This window comes from Lonchura striata, chromosome 1 (assembly GCF_046129695.1).
Source record: "Lonchura striata isolate bLonStr1 chromosome 1, bLonStr1.mat, whole genome shotgun sequence".
NCBI classification, from domain to species: Eukaryota; Metazoa; Chordata; class Aves; order Passeriformes; family Estrildidae; genus Lonchura; species Lonchura striata.
Genome location: NC_134603.1, coordinates 90,559,672 through 90,573,213, shown reverse-complemented (window position 1 = coordinate 90,573,213; position 13,542 = coordinate 90,559,672). Strand labels below are relative to the sequence as shown.

At 43.1% G+C, this 13,542-nt stretch overlaps 2 protein-coding genes across 3 annotated transcripts in view; one reads left to right on the top strand and one right to left on the bottom strand.

Annotated features, from left to right (window-relative positions):
• The window catches only part of NUP153 (nucleoporin 153), a 39,379-nt gene extending 36,175 nt beyond the window's left edge, over positions 1–3,204 (top strand). For both annotated transcript variants that reach the window (XM_021552952.2, XM_021552945.3), the window contains exons 21-22: positions 347–494; positions 956–3,204. In XM_021552952.2, the coding sequence (XP_021408627.2) occupies positions 347–494; positions 956–1,040 (233 nt within the window). In that variant the 3' untranslated portion in view covers positions 1,041–3,204. The remainder of the gene's footprint in view (positions 1–346; positions 495–955) is intronic.
• Positions 3,205–4,221: 1,017 nt separating this feature from the next.
• FAM8A1 (family with sequence similarity 8 member A1) lies at positions 4,222–13,318 on the bottom strand. Its single transcript, XM_021552965.2, has 5 exons — positions 12,821–13,318; positions 8,316–8,436; positions 6,050–6,173; positions 5,687–5,826; positions 4,222–5,372 (listed from the first exon to the last, which is right to left on the bottom strand). Exons 1-5 carry the CDS (start codon positions 13,305–13,307, stop codon positions 5,228–5,230), a joined length of 1,017 nt encoding a protein of 338 aa, XP_021408640.2. The 5' UTR covers positions 13,308–13,318; the 3' UTR covers positions 4,222–5,227.
• Positions 13,319–13,542: the final 224 nt, after the last annotated feature.

Below are 13,542 nucleotides of genomic sequence, written 5' to 3'. Positions count from 1 at the left end.
TATGGAAAGAGTGATAAAGTACTGGAATGGCCTGCCCAGGGAGGCGGTGGAGTCACCATCCCGGGATGTGGCACTGGGTGCCATGGTTTAGTTGAGGTGTTAGGGCATGAGTTGGACTTGGTGGTCTTGAAAGTCTACATGGTCTGTGAGTTCAATAAACCGTTCCTGTAGTAATCTGACATTTCTGATGCACACCCTCCCCCTCCCCCCCCCCAACTTTATAATCTTGAGCAACCTGTAAAGAGAATAATCTTTAAAGATAATGGGGAAGAACATGAGGATTTTGCTGGAGAGGATGAACTTAAATTTCAGCTTTCTTCTTTCTGCTTCCACTCCATCTTCCCAGGTTCTGTATTCCAGTTTGGAAGCAATACTACTAATTTCAGCTTTCCAAATAACCCAGGAGTATTCACTTTTGGTGCAAATCCTCCTGCATCAGCCGCTCCTGGCACTTCGGGATTTTCGTTCAACCAGCCTCCAACATTTACAGTGGGGTAAGAGACCATATCAGAATTTCCCTTGAGCTTCGGGTAATATCAGTGGACAGTGTTCAGCCTCTACTGCTGTTAAATCATGAGGTGATCAGATGAACCTCGGAGTTTGAAACTAAATTTGGCATCCTTCCTTTTATTAGCCTCGCTGGCTAACTAAGCACCACTATCTGTAAAGGAGCCTAGCTGTCAGGAATGTCACACATCAACACATGTGAGATTGTCTTGTTCTTGAAAGGTAGAACCTGTATCCAGCCATTATGCTGCTGCTTACCTTCTGAATAAGAGAGATTTAATTGGTTTCTGGAACTCTCTTCCTCCTGTTCGTCATTTGCTGCTTGTTGCCAGCTGGTAACTAGTGAGACAAGACTATGAAACAGTTGTTCTGGAATATCTACTCAGTGCTGCTACTGAATTTTCAGCTACACTGTCCTAAACTCTGAACTACTAATTTCTTTTAATAGGACTAATGGGAAAAATGTTTTCTCTGCCTCTGGATCTTCAGTTCCTGGTCGGAAGATAAAGACTGCAATTAGACGTAGAAAGTAAACGCCCGATCGGTAAAGCATCAAAAACATTGGAAGCAGCTACTATCCTGAATTGTTCAGCTATTATCCTGAAATGTTCAGCTACTACCCTGAATCGTTCAGTTACTGGGATTGTACCTCATACTGGCTTGTCGGAAGTCAGATCTGCCTAAAGGAATATAAAACTTAGCTTTCCTGTCCTTCCCTCCCCTCTACCCGTTACATTTTTTTGGTAGCAAGTAAAGTTGGCAACAAGGCTGTTTCTCAAGCAAAAGTCTCAAGTTACTTCTTCCACTGACTCAGCATGGTCTGGCTGTAGCCCCGAGTAGAGCCTGCACAGTGAATGGCTTGTCGATACCTCTTCATCCGCACCACTACGTGCGCTCATCCGCGTTTACTGACGCCTCGAAATTGTAATTATATCAGCGAGGGATGCTGTATAGAGTAGAGAATGTTGATAACGAATGATTTCTATGCTGAGTTTGTGCTGGTGTATGTGTGAAGTGAGTGAGTTTGGGTGTATTGTGCACTAAAATTTTCTGATAGGGGAAGACTGATTAAAGGATGATCCATGCTAAGGACTTGTTAGATCTGTAGTTCTTCATTTAATAATTATATGCTATTTCTATATTTTCATTCTTACAGCCCTTTATCACCTGTCTCGCCTTGTTATTTTATTACGAAATGTGTAAATATGGTTTTGTTTCTCTATGTACTTTTTTGGCATAACAAATCTGTGAAATTGAAATTTTAATTTTGTGTGTTACAGCCATTTTTGTTTAGTATTGTCTCAGATTTTATGTAAATCCCATTATTCAAAGTTGCCTAAATCCATTTAGAAAATCTTTAAAATTGGGAATTCTTAAAGTAAGTTTATTGGCTTTTCTGATCCATTTTTGTTTGGACCAAAAACCAGTATTGTACAAAGTATTAAGTATATATTTTTATATTTACTGAAATGGACTGTGGTGACTTTGGATAATAAGGAAAAGTTTAATATTAAAGCCATGTTTATTACAGTATAATTAACATGTTAAACCATGGGATAAATGCCATCAATAAAAACTGCGAAATATTACCTGGCAATTTTAACTCTGTAAAGGCATCCCCAACTGTAACTGTATGAGGTCGTTCCCTGAGCCTCAGCAATGTCTCATGCTTTCTTCAACCTGTGCTTTTTTGCATAGATTTTAGAGGATCTTAAATTTAGAAGTCTCCTCTTAGGAAAGAAGAGTTTTATTGTAGGCTGAAGTTTGGAGCAGTTTTATCAATGTGTCAGCTGGCTGCAGTTAATTTTTTGTAGTGCTATTAAAGAAACCCAACCTAATGTTTTCAAACATTCACCACTTTTCTAACTGAAGACTGGAAATGAGTAATGGGGGGGAGGCACTTCTGTAGCAGTTACAGGAACTTCTTGGAGAACAGACCCTATTCTAGTAAAATCAGAGGAAATGCTTGTTCATGTGGGGGCCCACAGCTGGATTTGTACCAAGTCACAGCAGTCTGTCTCTGACTCAGACATGAATTCTTCCCTCAGCTAGAAGGGCAGAGACCTGCATCACCGTCAGATGGTGTAAATGTCTTTCAGAGGCGCTGCTGGGCCTTGGCTGACACTTCAGATCCCAGTACTGCTCCCCGCTCCTGCAGGTGCTGCTGGTATGAGGTGAGATGCCTTCCAGGCATAAACTGGACATAACAAGAGGGCAAAGGCCAACTGCTCTTTTCAGGTGTAGGGCCCCAGTCACTGTTCCTAGAAACGGAAAATGCTCAGCAACTTGACTTTCAAACTACATACACACACTCTCACTGCTATTCAGGCAGTCAGACCATGCCACTGCAGCCATGAAAGGATTATTTGCAATTATGCATTTCCAGCTGTCTACATGTGAAAAATGCCACAGCTTTCCACCTTCTCCCCCTTAGCCCTGAAGCACCTGCCAAGTACTTGTCCTTCAAGCAGAAACAAGCCACATGTGGGATGCAGCTTGCATAAGAGACAAACTAAAAGCGGGCCAACAGCACAATGTATACATATTTCCATGGACAGGCTCTGTGTTCTTGCATTGTAATTGTTTTCTTTACCTGCTGTGGTAAGGGTGGTATTTTTCTATAGGGTAAGAGATACCTTCCCTTATACCTGAATTGTTAGTAATAAAGTTTTAGCCAACAGTGTTGCTTTTCCCTTCCTCCCTCATCCTCCCCCTTTTGAATCCTAGTTTTTAGGTCACTGCTACAGTAAAGAGAATAAAAGTTCTTGTTGTGAATAGGCAAAATTTACCCTAGAATGGACTTTTAAGTTGGATCTAATAGCTTTAGTTTTCATCAGGCTGATTGCCATGCCTGACCTCAGTGCTTAAGTCTTTGAAAGAACAGACCAGGAGTCCTGCCAGGAGCAGCTGAGGGAACTGGGGGTGTTTAGCCTGGAGTTAAGGAGGCTTAGGGGTGATCTTATTCTCTACAACTGCCTGAAAGGGGGTGGGGGAGTTGGGGGAGGTTGGTCTCATCCCAGGTAGGAAGTGGTAGGACAAGAAAATGGCTTCAAGATGGTGACAGGAGGTTTAGACTGGATGTTAGGGGAAAAAAATAATGGAAAGGGCTGTAAAGTATTGGAAGAGGCTGTCCATGTAAGTAGTAGGATCACCACCCCTGCCAGTATTCAAAAAATATATGATTAAGCAAGGGCTCTAAAAACAAGTGTTCTAGCCAAGGGAACTTTTTTTCCCTTCATTTCAAAAATAAAGATTTAAAAGTAGTTATCTAAAAAGTTAGTGACCTCATTCTGGATATGTAATGAATGGCAAAACTTCACTCTGCAACTCTTAAACACAGGATCTAGTCCTGAATCATCATTTGAAATGAAAACTGAAATGCATGCACAATACAGTCATACACAGAAAATCACAACTTGTCCAATGAAAATATTGCAGCATATGAACACTGATTAAGTTACTACACCTGGAGACAAGAGCAATAACCAAGCTCTGAAAACATTTCTACTGTCAACCAAGCCATTGTGCAAAACTGAAGGCAGGGTGGCCACTTCAGCCACTGAGTGGCATGTTAAGCCTAAGAGAGGAATGTACAAAAGCTGTGACTGAAGAGTTCCAGACTCCAACTTAAGAGTTCAGTAAAACATTAATATTGCTTACGTTAATTTCCTGAGTTATTAATAACATGAGAATAAATGAATCATCAAAGCGATATAGTCATGCAAAATATTAGGTTTCTTTATTCAGTATTTAAGTTATTCTGAATATACAAACAATTAGCCAGAATGATAAAGTGAAAATAACCAGTATTTGTACTTCTGCAGATTTACACCCATAACACATTTCAGGTAATGTTTTCTGCATGCTCCTGAAACACATTCACTTCTGCTGTGCATTATATGCAAGAAATAGACAAGTGCTTTCACTCCAAACAGAAGCAAAAAAGTTACCTTTCATTAGCATGGTCTGTACTGTTGATGGCTCCAGAATTATTTACACACACCAGATCACTAACACTGCAGTGTAACACAGCCTTCTCAGAGGAAAAAGCAGCTATTTCACTTCTTCATTAGCTTGGACAAGTGAAGTAAGTGACAGTGCTTGAGACAATCATGCAAAAAAATTTCACATCAATATTGTGAGAAAATACTTAAAAGGTGAGGAAATATGATCTGTGAAGCAATAATAAAAGACACTGATAACCACTGCTGATCTCTCTACATACATGGCAATTAGCATCATTTGCCTTGCTGTCTAATACTGCAGAGGTTTCTTCCCTCTTACCCTTTGACAGACAACTGCCTGGAAAATAACTTAATTTTCTAGTTATCTGTCAACATCCAAAACTGTAGGAGCAACATTTCTTTTAAGGTGGCATATTCCTAGGGATCTGCTTTTCACAGACTGACAAACAGAACAGCTCCTTTTTGCAGTTAAAGCAGACAGGTTTTGTCTCATCAGTCAGAGGTTAATACTCCTGGATTTAATTCATATTTTCTCTCCCAAAATTCTTTGGCGTCTACGAAAACTCCAATACTTCGAAGGTAGTTGCTGGCATCATACAGGAACCACACATTTTCTTTAGCTTCTGAATCAGTTCCTATTTAATTAGGGCAAAAGGTTCCAACAGACACCTCAATTTCAGTTCTGGGGTAGGTCTTTATTCACTGGGGTTTGGAGGGGATGTTGAGAACCAGTCCGGAAATCTCATTTTTTGGTATCATCTGACTCCATTTCTTCTGACCACAATAGTTCCTGCTACAATATCATAGGCTGTTCTGTTATGCTGGAAAAACAGCAGCGTAATAAACGCAGGAAAAAATGATGCAATAGAAAAATTCTTGATCAAAGCTCGTACTGTGGACCTGAAATCAGAATAGAACATTCAGTGCCTTACTTTCACTTTGCTGCTTACATTAGTAGTTAACCTCCAGGTTCAGTGCCCAAGTTTTGTACAACACAGAAGTCGAGCTCTAGAGGAGATTTAACCACCTACCCTGAAAAATACTCCCATGTGGCTGAATAATTACCATTTTATTCTTAGACTACAGAATCTGACAATAGCTGTTGCAATCTGATTATTGAAAAGGTCAACAATATAGCAACAGTGAATTTCTTTCCAAATCACACGCTCTTGACACTGTTAACCTGAATGCAACGAGACTGAGCCAGAACTTACGTTGTCATACTGACATTAGAAGATGGAATGACTAACACACGGCTGGGTGCAATAAGTACGGAAGTTTCACACGTCACAACTCGCAGTCCAAGCAAGAATTTTCCTGGGGTTGCTCCACCTGCTCCCCAAATGCAGATTATCTATAAAAGAAAGGTTACTTTAATTCCACAGGGCACCATGTTGTTGACAGGTCTCCCAAACTTGGTTATCCTCAGAACTATGTGAATGTCATAAGCTTCAACATAATCCAAAATACTGTTAAGAGGATTTATTTTATTGGCCAATGATAACATTATTTTTTAAAACCGTTACTTCAACAACTCACAACTATTAATTTCAGGAGTTAATGTTTGTAAGTATTACCTCATAAAAGCAGACTAATAACCTGTAGAAGAGAGCTACTGTCATCATTTTCTGCAAATCTTCCATGGATGTATCTTCATCTATTTCTTCTATAATGTAATGCATGGCAAATTTAGAGATGTCCCTGTACAAAATAAAACTGAACTTTAAAATCATCCTCCCAATACCAGTGTTACCCCTTTAATACCAGAATTCACTCCCTCCATTCTGGTATTATAAGATAACAAAAGCTCCTTGCCCTCTCTGATAATAAACAAGCCATTAAAATTCAGAACACTCAGTTTCATTCTGAGTTACTGCCTAGTTTGTTTTGTTTTTTTCATTAAGAAAAGATCATTCTTTATTACCACTTGTGCACAATGGTGTCCCTGGGTAGTAAGCTGCAGAATTGTTCTGAAAATTCTCACACTTCTTGGGAGGTAAACAGATTCTGCACATAATCATCTAACTTGCTATAAATGGAAGGCATCCAAGTCTCCAAGTATCTTGTTACACAAACACTCAAGGAAGAAGAAAAGGGCACTCTTTACGAATGCAAGGGAGAAGTTGGCAGTTTCCCTAAGGAATCAGGGGAGCCCTATATCCTCCTCTACATGATCAGGGTTCTCATCAGGGCTCCTCATTCTCATTCTTTACAGCCCCCATATTTGTCTGGAGGTACCTTGGTATGCAATAGGAGGATTCAAACAAAGCATTTGCAACCTTATGGTTTTTAGCCTAACAGATCTATGCAAAGCATCCATTTGGAGTTAATGGTGTATTTTCATAAGATAAATGCCACAGTAACATTCTTATCTGATACCTGGAATGGATATACTTCCAACACACTAAGGCAAGAATTTTTCACTCATGTATCTAATTAGGGCTCACATAGAACTGTGCAGTACCACTTTGAAACAGTCCATTTACTATTTGCACTACTTGCTCTCTTTTTTATTCAGACTTAAGGACTGAAAAAACCCAAAACAACCCAGGAATTAAAAAACAATCTAGCACAACCTTCAACAATGTAGCATTTCCCTTCAATACAGCTTTGGCCTGAAGTGTCTGTCTTGAGCCTGTGAGGACCTATGTTTTCCATGACAATTCAGCCTAACCCCAAGCACACCATGCTTCTCAAGGAGAAAAACCCCCGCCAGAACATTTCTCTGACCTTTCTAAGCAACTGTCTCACAAAACTATTCATATTGAACATGCTGTAAATTACTCTTTCATTACTTTACAGCAGCAATATACATACAGTTGTTCCCCATCTTTCCAGTACTTCACTTTGTATCATTCCCCACCTACTGAAGGCAAAATGGAAACACAAGCTACCACGTTACAGGAGGTAACACCTCTTCCACACCCCTTTCAAGCCACAGGTGAAGGTGTCTGGAAGGTGTTATCTGTATATCTGTTATCACTTTACAGTCAGGCAATGTTTGGATGGTTCTTGAGCAGAAAGCCTGCGTTCCAAAATGTGTTTGGACAGTAGTGGAATTATCAACTGCACCAAGAGATCATCTCTTAATCAGACTGAAATATTTGATTACACCAACCCAAAGCAGAATAAGTGAGTTAAGGAGTAAGATATCGACAGTTAAAGAAGCAGTTAAAAAGGGAAGTGTTTGAGGTAAATTACTACATCTGTGTACAAAAATGTGAAATGCCGAATCTTTCAGTCTAGTGTATGGTTGACACACACATTGCTTATTTGCACTTTTTAAGAAACCAAATTTACACCCAGTGAAGCCTGCAGTGTGGCAGCATTCCTAGCAACCAGGCTGTATTTTCAAAGTACATACACATCTGATCTGCTTGATCAGATTTTTTTTTTTTTTTTGGTGGGGGTTGGCATTGTTTAGGTCAGAAATCTAAAATACATAGAAGATACTAAACAGAAAATTAAGTTAATCCTAGTCATATCTAGTATATTTCAAAGGCTGTTTAAAAAGTTTGTCAATGTTTTTTCTTTGAAAATTATAAAGAACTTTTTAGTAATCTTGCTATTCCCCCCGCTTCCATAAATGTGCAAGTCTAATCTTTCCTTAATAGGGAGTTTGTGAGCCTACAGACCAGTACAAATTCTGTGTTTCCATCAGCTGACCCACAATCAGAATGTATTTACAATGAGGTTAGCCTAGTGGTGGCTTTTTTCCTCAACTTCTGTTAGTTATTTAATGATATCATGTGCAAAAACATACCATAAATACAACCTGACACCTCAAAGAGCGTGAAAAGCTTAAAGCTGTTATGTAAGAAAGCTTTAAATTGTTCAACTTACTTTATTCCACTGAGGTGCATAATACTTAAAATGATGGTTGCCTTTATAAAGAATAGAATAAAAAAATCCACCATCTCTGCTATGAACCTGTGTGCCAGTGAAGGGATAAGGAACTCCCGACCTGCAACAGAAATAGTTCACATTACCCAAATTTTACTGCACTAACACAAAGTTAACACTAACATCTAAAGCACAACCCACATGAACCTCTCTAAAAGAACATAATCAAGAGCTCTGCTCACACATTCTTTGAGAAAACTTCTAAAAATGTATGCATAAAAAATAATCTGAATTGTTTAAGTTGAATTAGACGAAGCTGCTTGAAGAACTTTTAACTGTTTCAGAACAGAGTTTCCCATAATTAGGATTACAGGCAAAATCATACCCTGCTAAAGAACTGAAGTACATTGAAAATGCATCAGTTTTTGTGTTTCTTTGTTTAGAATAATCTCATAGAGAACAGATTTATGTAAATCCAAGAGGTCAGATTAAAAAGAAAATCAGACCTACCATAATTTTTTTATCCCTCAGCACCAAGGCTTCTGTGTATACCAAGTACCAGTCCTCAGAGTAAAATACATCCTATTTTATCTCCACTCAAATACAAATAGGAATGGATGAAAATATCAGTCATACTCAACATAAAAGATTTCTACACACTAATAATAAAGCACAGCATACTGCTCTACCCCCAGCCAGAAAACGTAACACATTCTCCTATCTAATTGGCCACCTGCAAATGGGCACGAAGTAAGGAGTCACAAGCTTTTGTTGCTCAGGTGATTTAAGCAGAGAAAACATTAAAGAGTGTCTTAGAAAGTTTCCAAGAAATAGTGTTGCAAATCAATTTCATCTGGACCCAGCTATACCTCTATTTTCCAAAGGACAAACATGACTCTCACATGAAACATGTATTGACTCACATCAAAACTTCACTTAGAAATGCCCTTCTACTACCAGATGGAACCTGTGGAAACAGGGACTGGTTTTATTACTGTTTCTGAGAACACTTATCCCCACACAAAGGACAAAAGAGTAAAAAAAATCACATCAGTCTCCAGTCTCAAAAATCATCATCAAATTTCATTTAGATCAAGCCTCCCCAGTTCAGCTGCTGAGACTGATGCTGCCAGCCATGGCCCTGTGAGCTGTGAGAACCAAGCCAAAAGCCCACAGCACTTTTAAACAGGGTAAGAAGAATCAGGCAGAAATCAGCTCTTATTTAACATACCTGGGTTTATACAGCTTTATTTCATACCTGTTGCACTGATCACACAAGTATCAAGTAGCCTGGTTTTAGGTAGTGGCAGGGGGCCACAAAGATGGCTCCTGTGAGAAGCTGCTGAAGCTTCCCACCATGTCTGACAGAGCCAATGGCTGATGGCTCTAAAGATGGGCATGCTGCTGGCCAAAAATGGGCCACTGAGGGAAACTGGTAACACTTCCGTGATGACATATTTAAGAAGATAATCAAAACAAACTAATGGGTTTTGCTTCTACTTAGAGAAGAGGAAGAGAGGAGAATATGCAACATTGCAGCACCAAGGTCAGGGCAGAAGGAGGGGAGGAGGTGCTCCAGGCACCAGAGCCAAGATTCCTCTGCAGTCCGTGGTGAGACCATGGTGAAGCAGCTGAGCCCCTGCAGCCCATGGGCATCCACAGGGGATGCAGAGATCCACCCACAACCTGTCAGGGAGGTGCCCATGCTGGAGTGGGTGGATGCCTGGAGGAGGCTGTGATCCAGTGGGAGACCCAGTGGAGAGTGGGGGTCCCTGCTTCCCGGCCAAGCAGCCTGTCCTTGGAGGACTGCACCCCATGGAAAGAGAGACACGCATTGCAGCAGTTTTGGGAGGACTGTCTGCCTGTGGGGGGAATTCACATTGCAGCAGTTTTGGCAGGGCTGCTGCTCGTGAGAGTGGATCCACGCTGGAGAAGTTCACGGAGAACTGTCCCCACAGTCTCACAGGGGAAGTGCTTCACTGCTCTCTTCAGGAGCAGTGGAAGGAGAAAATCTCGGTGCTGAACTGACCAAAACCCCCACACTGTCTCCCTGCACTGTCGGTGGGAAGCAGGGAAGGGCTGGGGGTGAAATGGTGTTTTACAGGCTTATGTTACATCTCATTATCCTCCTCTGATTCTGCCAGTAATAAATTTCATTTTGCAACTAAAGTTGAGCCTGTTTTTCCCTTGAAATATTCCTCCTGGTCCTTATCTCACTCAAGAAGCCTTTGTTAACAATTTTTTCTTTTTCCCCTCCTTTACCCAGCTGTGGCAGGAGAGGGTGAGTGAGCGACTCTCGTGGGTGCCTGGTGTTGGGCCAGTGTCAAACCACAACATGTATAATACTAAAATGGATTTCACTGGCATTGTCAAAGCCTGTCCAAGTTCTCTGTTAAATTCTAATTAGAGATTCTTCAACTAAGGCAGGAGGGAACATAGCCAGTCTCCCAGTCCTGGCTTGAGCACACAGTGCCAGGTGACAGCTTTCACTTGCTCTGTCAAAATCAACACATTTGTTGAAGTTGGTGGCAGGGACTGATTTATTAACGATTGAATAAATTAAATTAAATTACTGCCTAAAGAAGAAGCTACATGGGGCTAGGAAAGTAAGTATTCAAATTATGGTTAACTCCATCACATTAAGAAACCTTGGCAACCCTTAGACTCTGGCAGATTTACATTGCAGTGATTCAAGCTGTTCATCATACCAAAAATCCACTCTTTTGCCAAGGGTTACTATTTATTCAGCAAGGCCAGCCAAATGCAACATCCATCTAGTTCAATGTCTAGGATATTGCATCCACATAGTGCTTAAGAGGGGTTTGCACCAGTCAGCCACAGGGCAACTGGGGCCTGGATGCACCCTTTGCCCTACTGTTCCCAGCAGATGAGCAGTATCTCCTGCACTAAGGCAGGGAGGGACCAGGCAAGAAGTATCTTAGATCATGGTGTCTGTCCACGAAGAGCCTGCCACTGCCCAGAGTGCTGTTAAATTTTACTGCTCTGACACACACCTGCAGGCAGACTGAAGTGGCAAAGGCAGTTAACAATCCCACTTTTTGACATCCCAGTTTGAAATTTGCAACATTAGCATAAGCTGTCACTTATTTCAGTTTATGTAAGCACACGGGCTGTAAACTGCAGTGGCACAGGGACAGATACACGACCTGCCCTGCCTCGCCTTGCTGCTGTGTGGGCAGTAATCTACAGCAGAGAAGGAGCCATAATCCCTTTAGCTGTTCCAGATATATCCATCTGTAGCCAAAGCATCAGCACCACAGTCTTTGTTTATAACTGTATTGTATTACTGCATCACATACCTAGTCACCCAAGAAGGCCAAGCGTGTTGCAATAGTATGCAATATTCAGAATAACCATGTTCAGCATCATGAAATGTTATTCATGCCCTAAATAACCTTTAACATATGGAATTAGCTCCTGATAAACCAGCAAAATTCCAAGAATCATTTCAGCCTAGCCTTTGTCCAACCCTCCCTTTAATGACTGGTAATATCTGTTCATAACCAAACTATAATAGAATCAGGGCATAATTACAGAAAATACTATTTTGTCTCCTAACCATGTTTAAAAAACATCTACCTAAACTCATAAGAAAGAGGCAAGCTCAGAGGCTAGGCTCCCTTCCCTTGAAAATAAGGAAAAAGGAACAAAAAACATCTTCCACACACATATGGCCACTAGGCTTATAAATAATGTCACAGATCGTCAGTGTCGTACTTTGTCCTGCAGACAGAAACGAGCTCTGGCTTTTTTCCAAAGTCCGTCAGCAGTCCTCTCCTCCACAATTTTCTACCATTGCTCACAGTGGTACGAACATTCAAGGAATGTGACCTAGGCACTCCTCGACTTGTGAGGAGTTGTTGCTGCTCCAGGTTTTACCTCTCATGTGATCAGAGTGAGTTTGCTTTATTCCTGAAAAATATAAACAGAAGGCCTGCTGTGCACTGCCTTCAATGTTTACAGCTGTAACAGACGTTTGTTTATCTCGGGTCCCACTGCCTAAGTTTGTTCAATGTCAGCATGTTTTCACTTCTCTGCTTCGATTAGACAAAATTATTTCATTTGAGTACCAACAGCTCACTGAAACAGGCAAAGTTAGTTTAGATTTCATAACACAGACGGGCTGCTCATAAAGCTAGATGCACTACAAGCCTGTAACCAGAAGAATAATTTCCACTAGAAAAAAAAAATAAACTCCTTCCTAAGCACAAAAACATCTTTACAAGCACTGAAGCTGTAAGCTGCATATGCCAGTCAATCTCCCCAAACCTGCTTATGCATCAGGTTCTGGATTTACACCTCGGTATTAGGGCTGTCACCCTGTGTCACAAGGCACAGCCACATGCCCGGGGCCGCAGCCAACGGAAGCGCAGCCACTCCCAACGTCGCACACCCCCGGCTTCCCTCTCCAGAACCCGCTTCCCGGAGCCGCGGCTCTCATCAGGCTCCTGCTCCTCCCCAGGCCCAGCCCCGGCCCCACTCACCCGCCGGCCGCCCCGCGTCCCGGGAGGCGCCGCTGCCGCCGCTGCCGGCGGCGCTGCCGGCGGCCGCCCTGGGCAGGGGCGACACCGCGCCCGCCGCTCCCGGCCAGGCTGGGGCGGCAGCGCCGGGGCCGCGGGGTCCCGTCCCGGCGGAGGCCGCGTGTGCTGGCGGCGGAGCGAAGAGGTAGAAGGGGCTGTAATAGGCAGAGGCGGCGGGCGGGGGCGGCTGCGCGGCGGCGGCGGCGAGGAAGGCGGGCGTGCAGCCCTGCCAGCACAGGTACCCGCAGTACGAGTCCCACAGCCACTGGTGTACGCGCCGCGCGTACTCCGCCGCGCTCAGTGGCTTCGTCCCGCCCCCCTCCGGAGGGGAGCACGGCGGTGGCGAGGACGCGGCGTTGGCGGTGGCTGCCTCCTCTCCGGCGGCGCTGCCTCCCTCCGCCATCGCCGCCGCCCCAGCGCCAGCCCGGCCGCGCTCCGCCGCCTCCTCCATCGCGGCGGTCACTGAGCCTTCACCGCGCGTGCGTCGGGACGCGCCTCGCCTCTCCCACTTATCGCGGCTGAGTGGGGGGGAAGAGCCTGACGAGGCGAGCCCCGCGCCCGGGGAGAAACAGCACAACCCACAGCTTCCCCCCCGCCCCCGCCACGAGATGGTAGCGCCGAACGCTGAGGCAGCGGCCGCTGCCCCGGCGCGCGGACGGGGCGGTTGCCGGAGCGCCTCACGGTGC

What these genes read in the sequence shown, in the direction of transcription:
- FAM8A1 (XM_021552965.2), bottom strand. Translation starts at nt 13,307, where the DNA reads ATGGAGGAGGCGGCGGAGCGCGGCCGGGCTGGCGCTGGGGCGGCGGCG. An exon ending in GGACGCGGGGCGGCCGGCGG is followed by an intron (nt 8,437 to 12,820) that starts GTGAGTGGGGCC and finishes TTTCTGTTGCAG; the next exon opens with GTCGGGAGTTCCTTATCCCT. An exon ending in ATGCACCTCAGTGGAATAAA is followed by an intron (nt 6,174 to 8,315) that starts GTAAGTTGAACA and finishes TATTTTGTACAG; the next exon opens with GGACATCTCTAAATTTGCCA.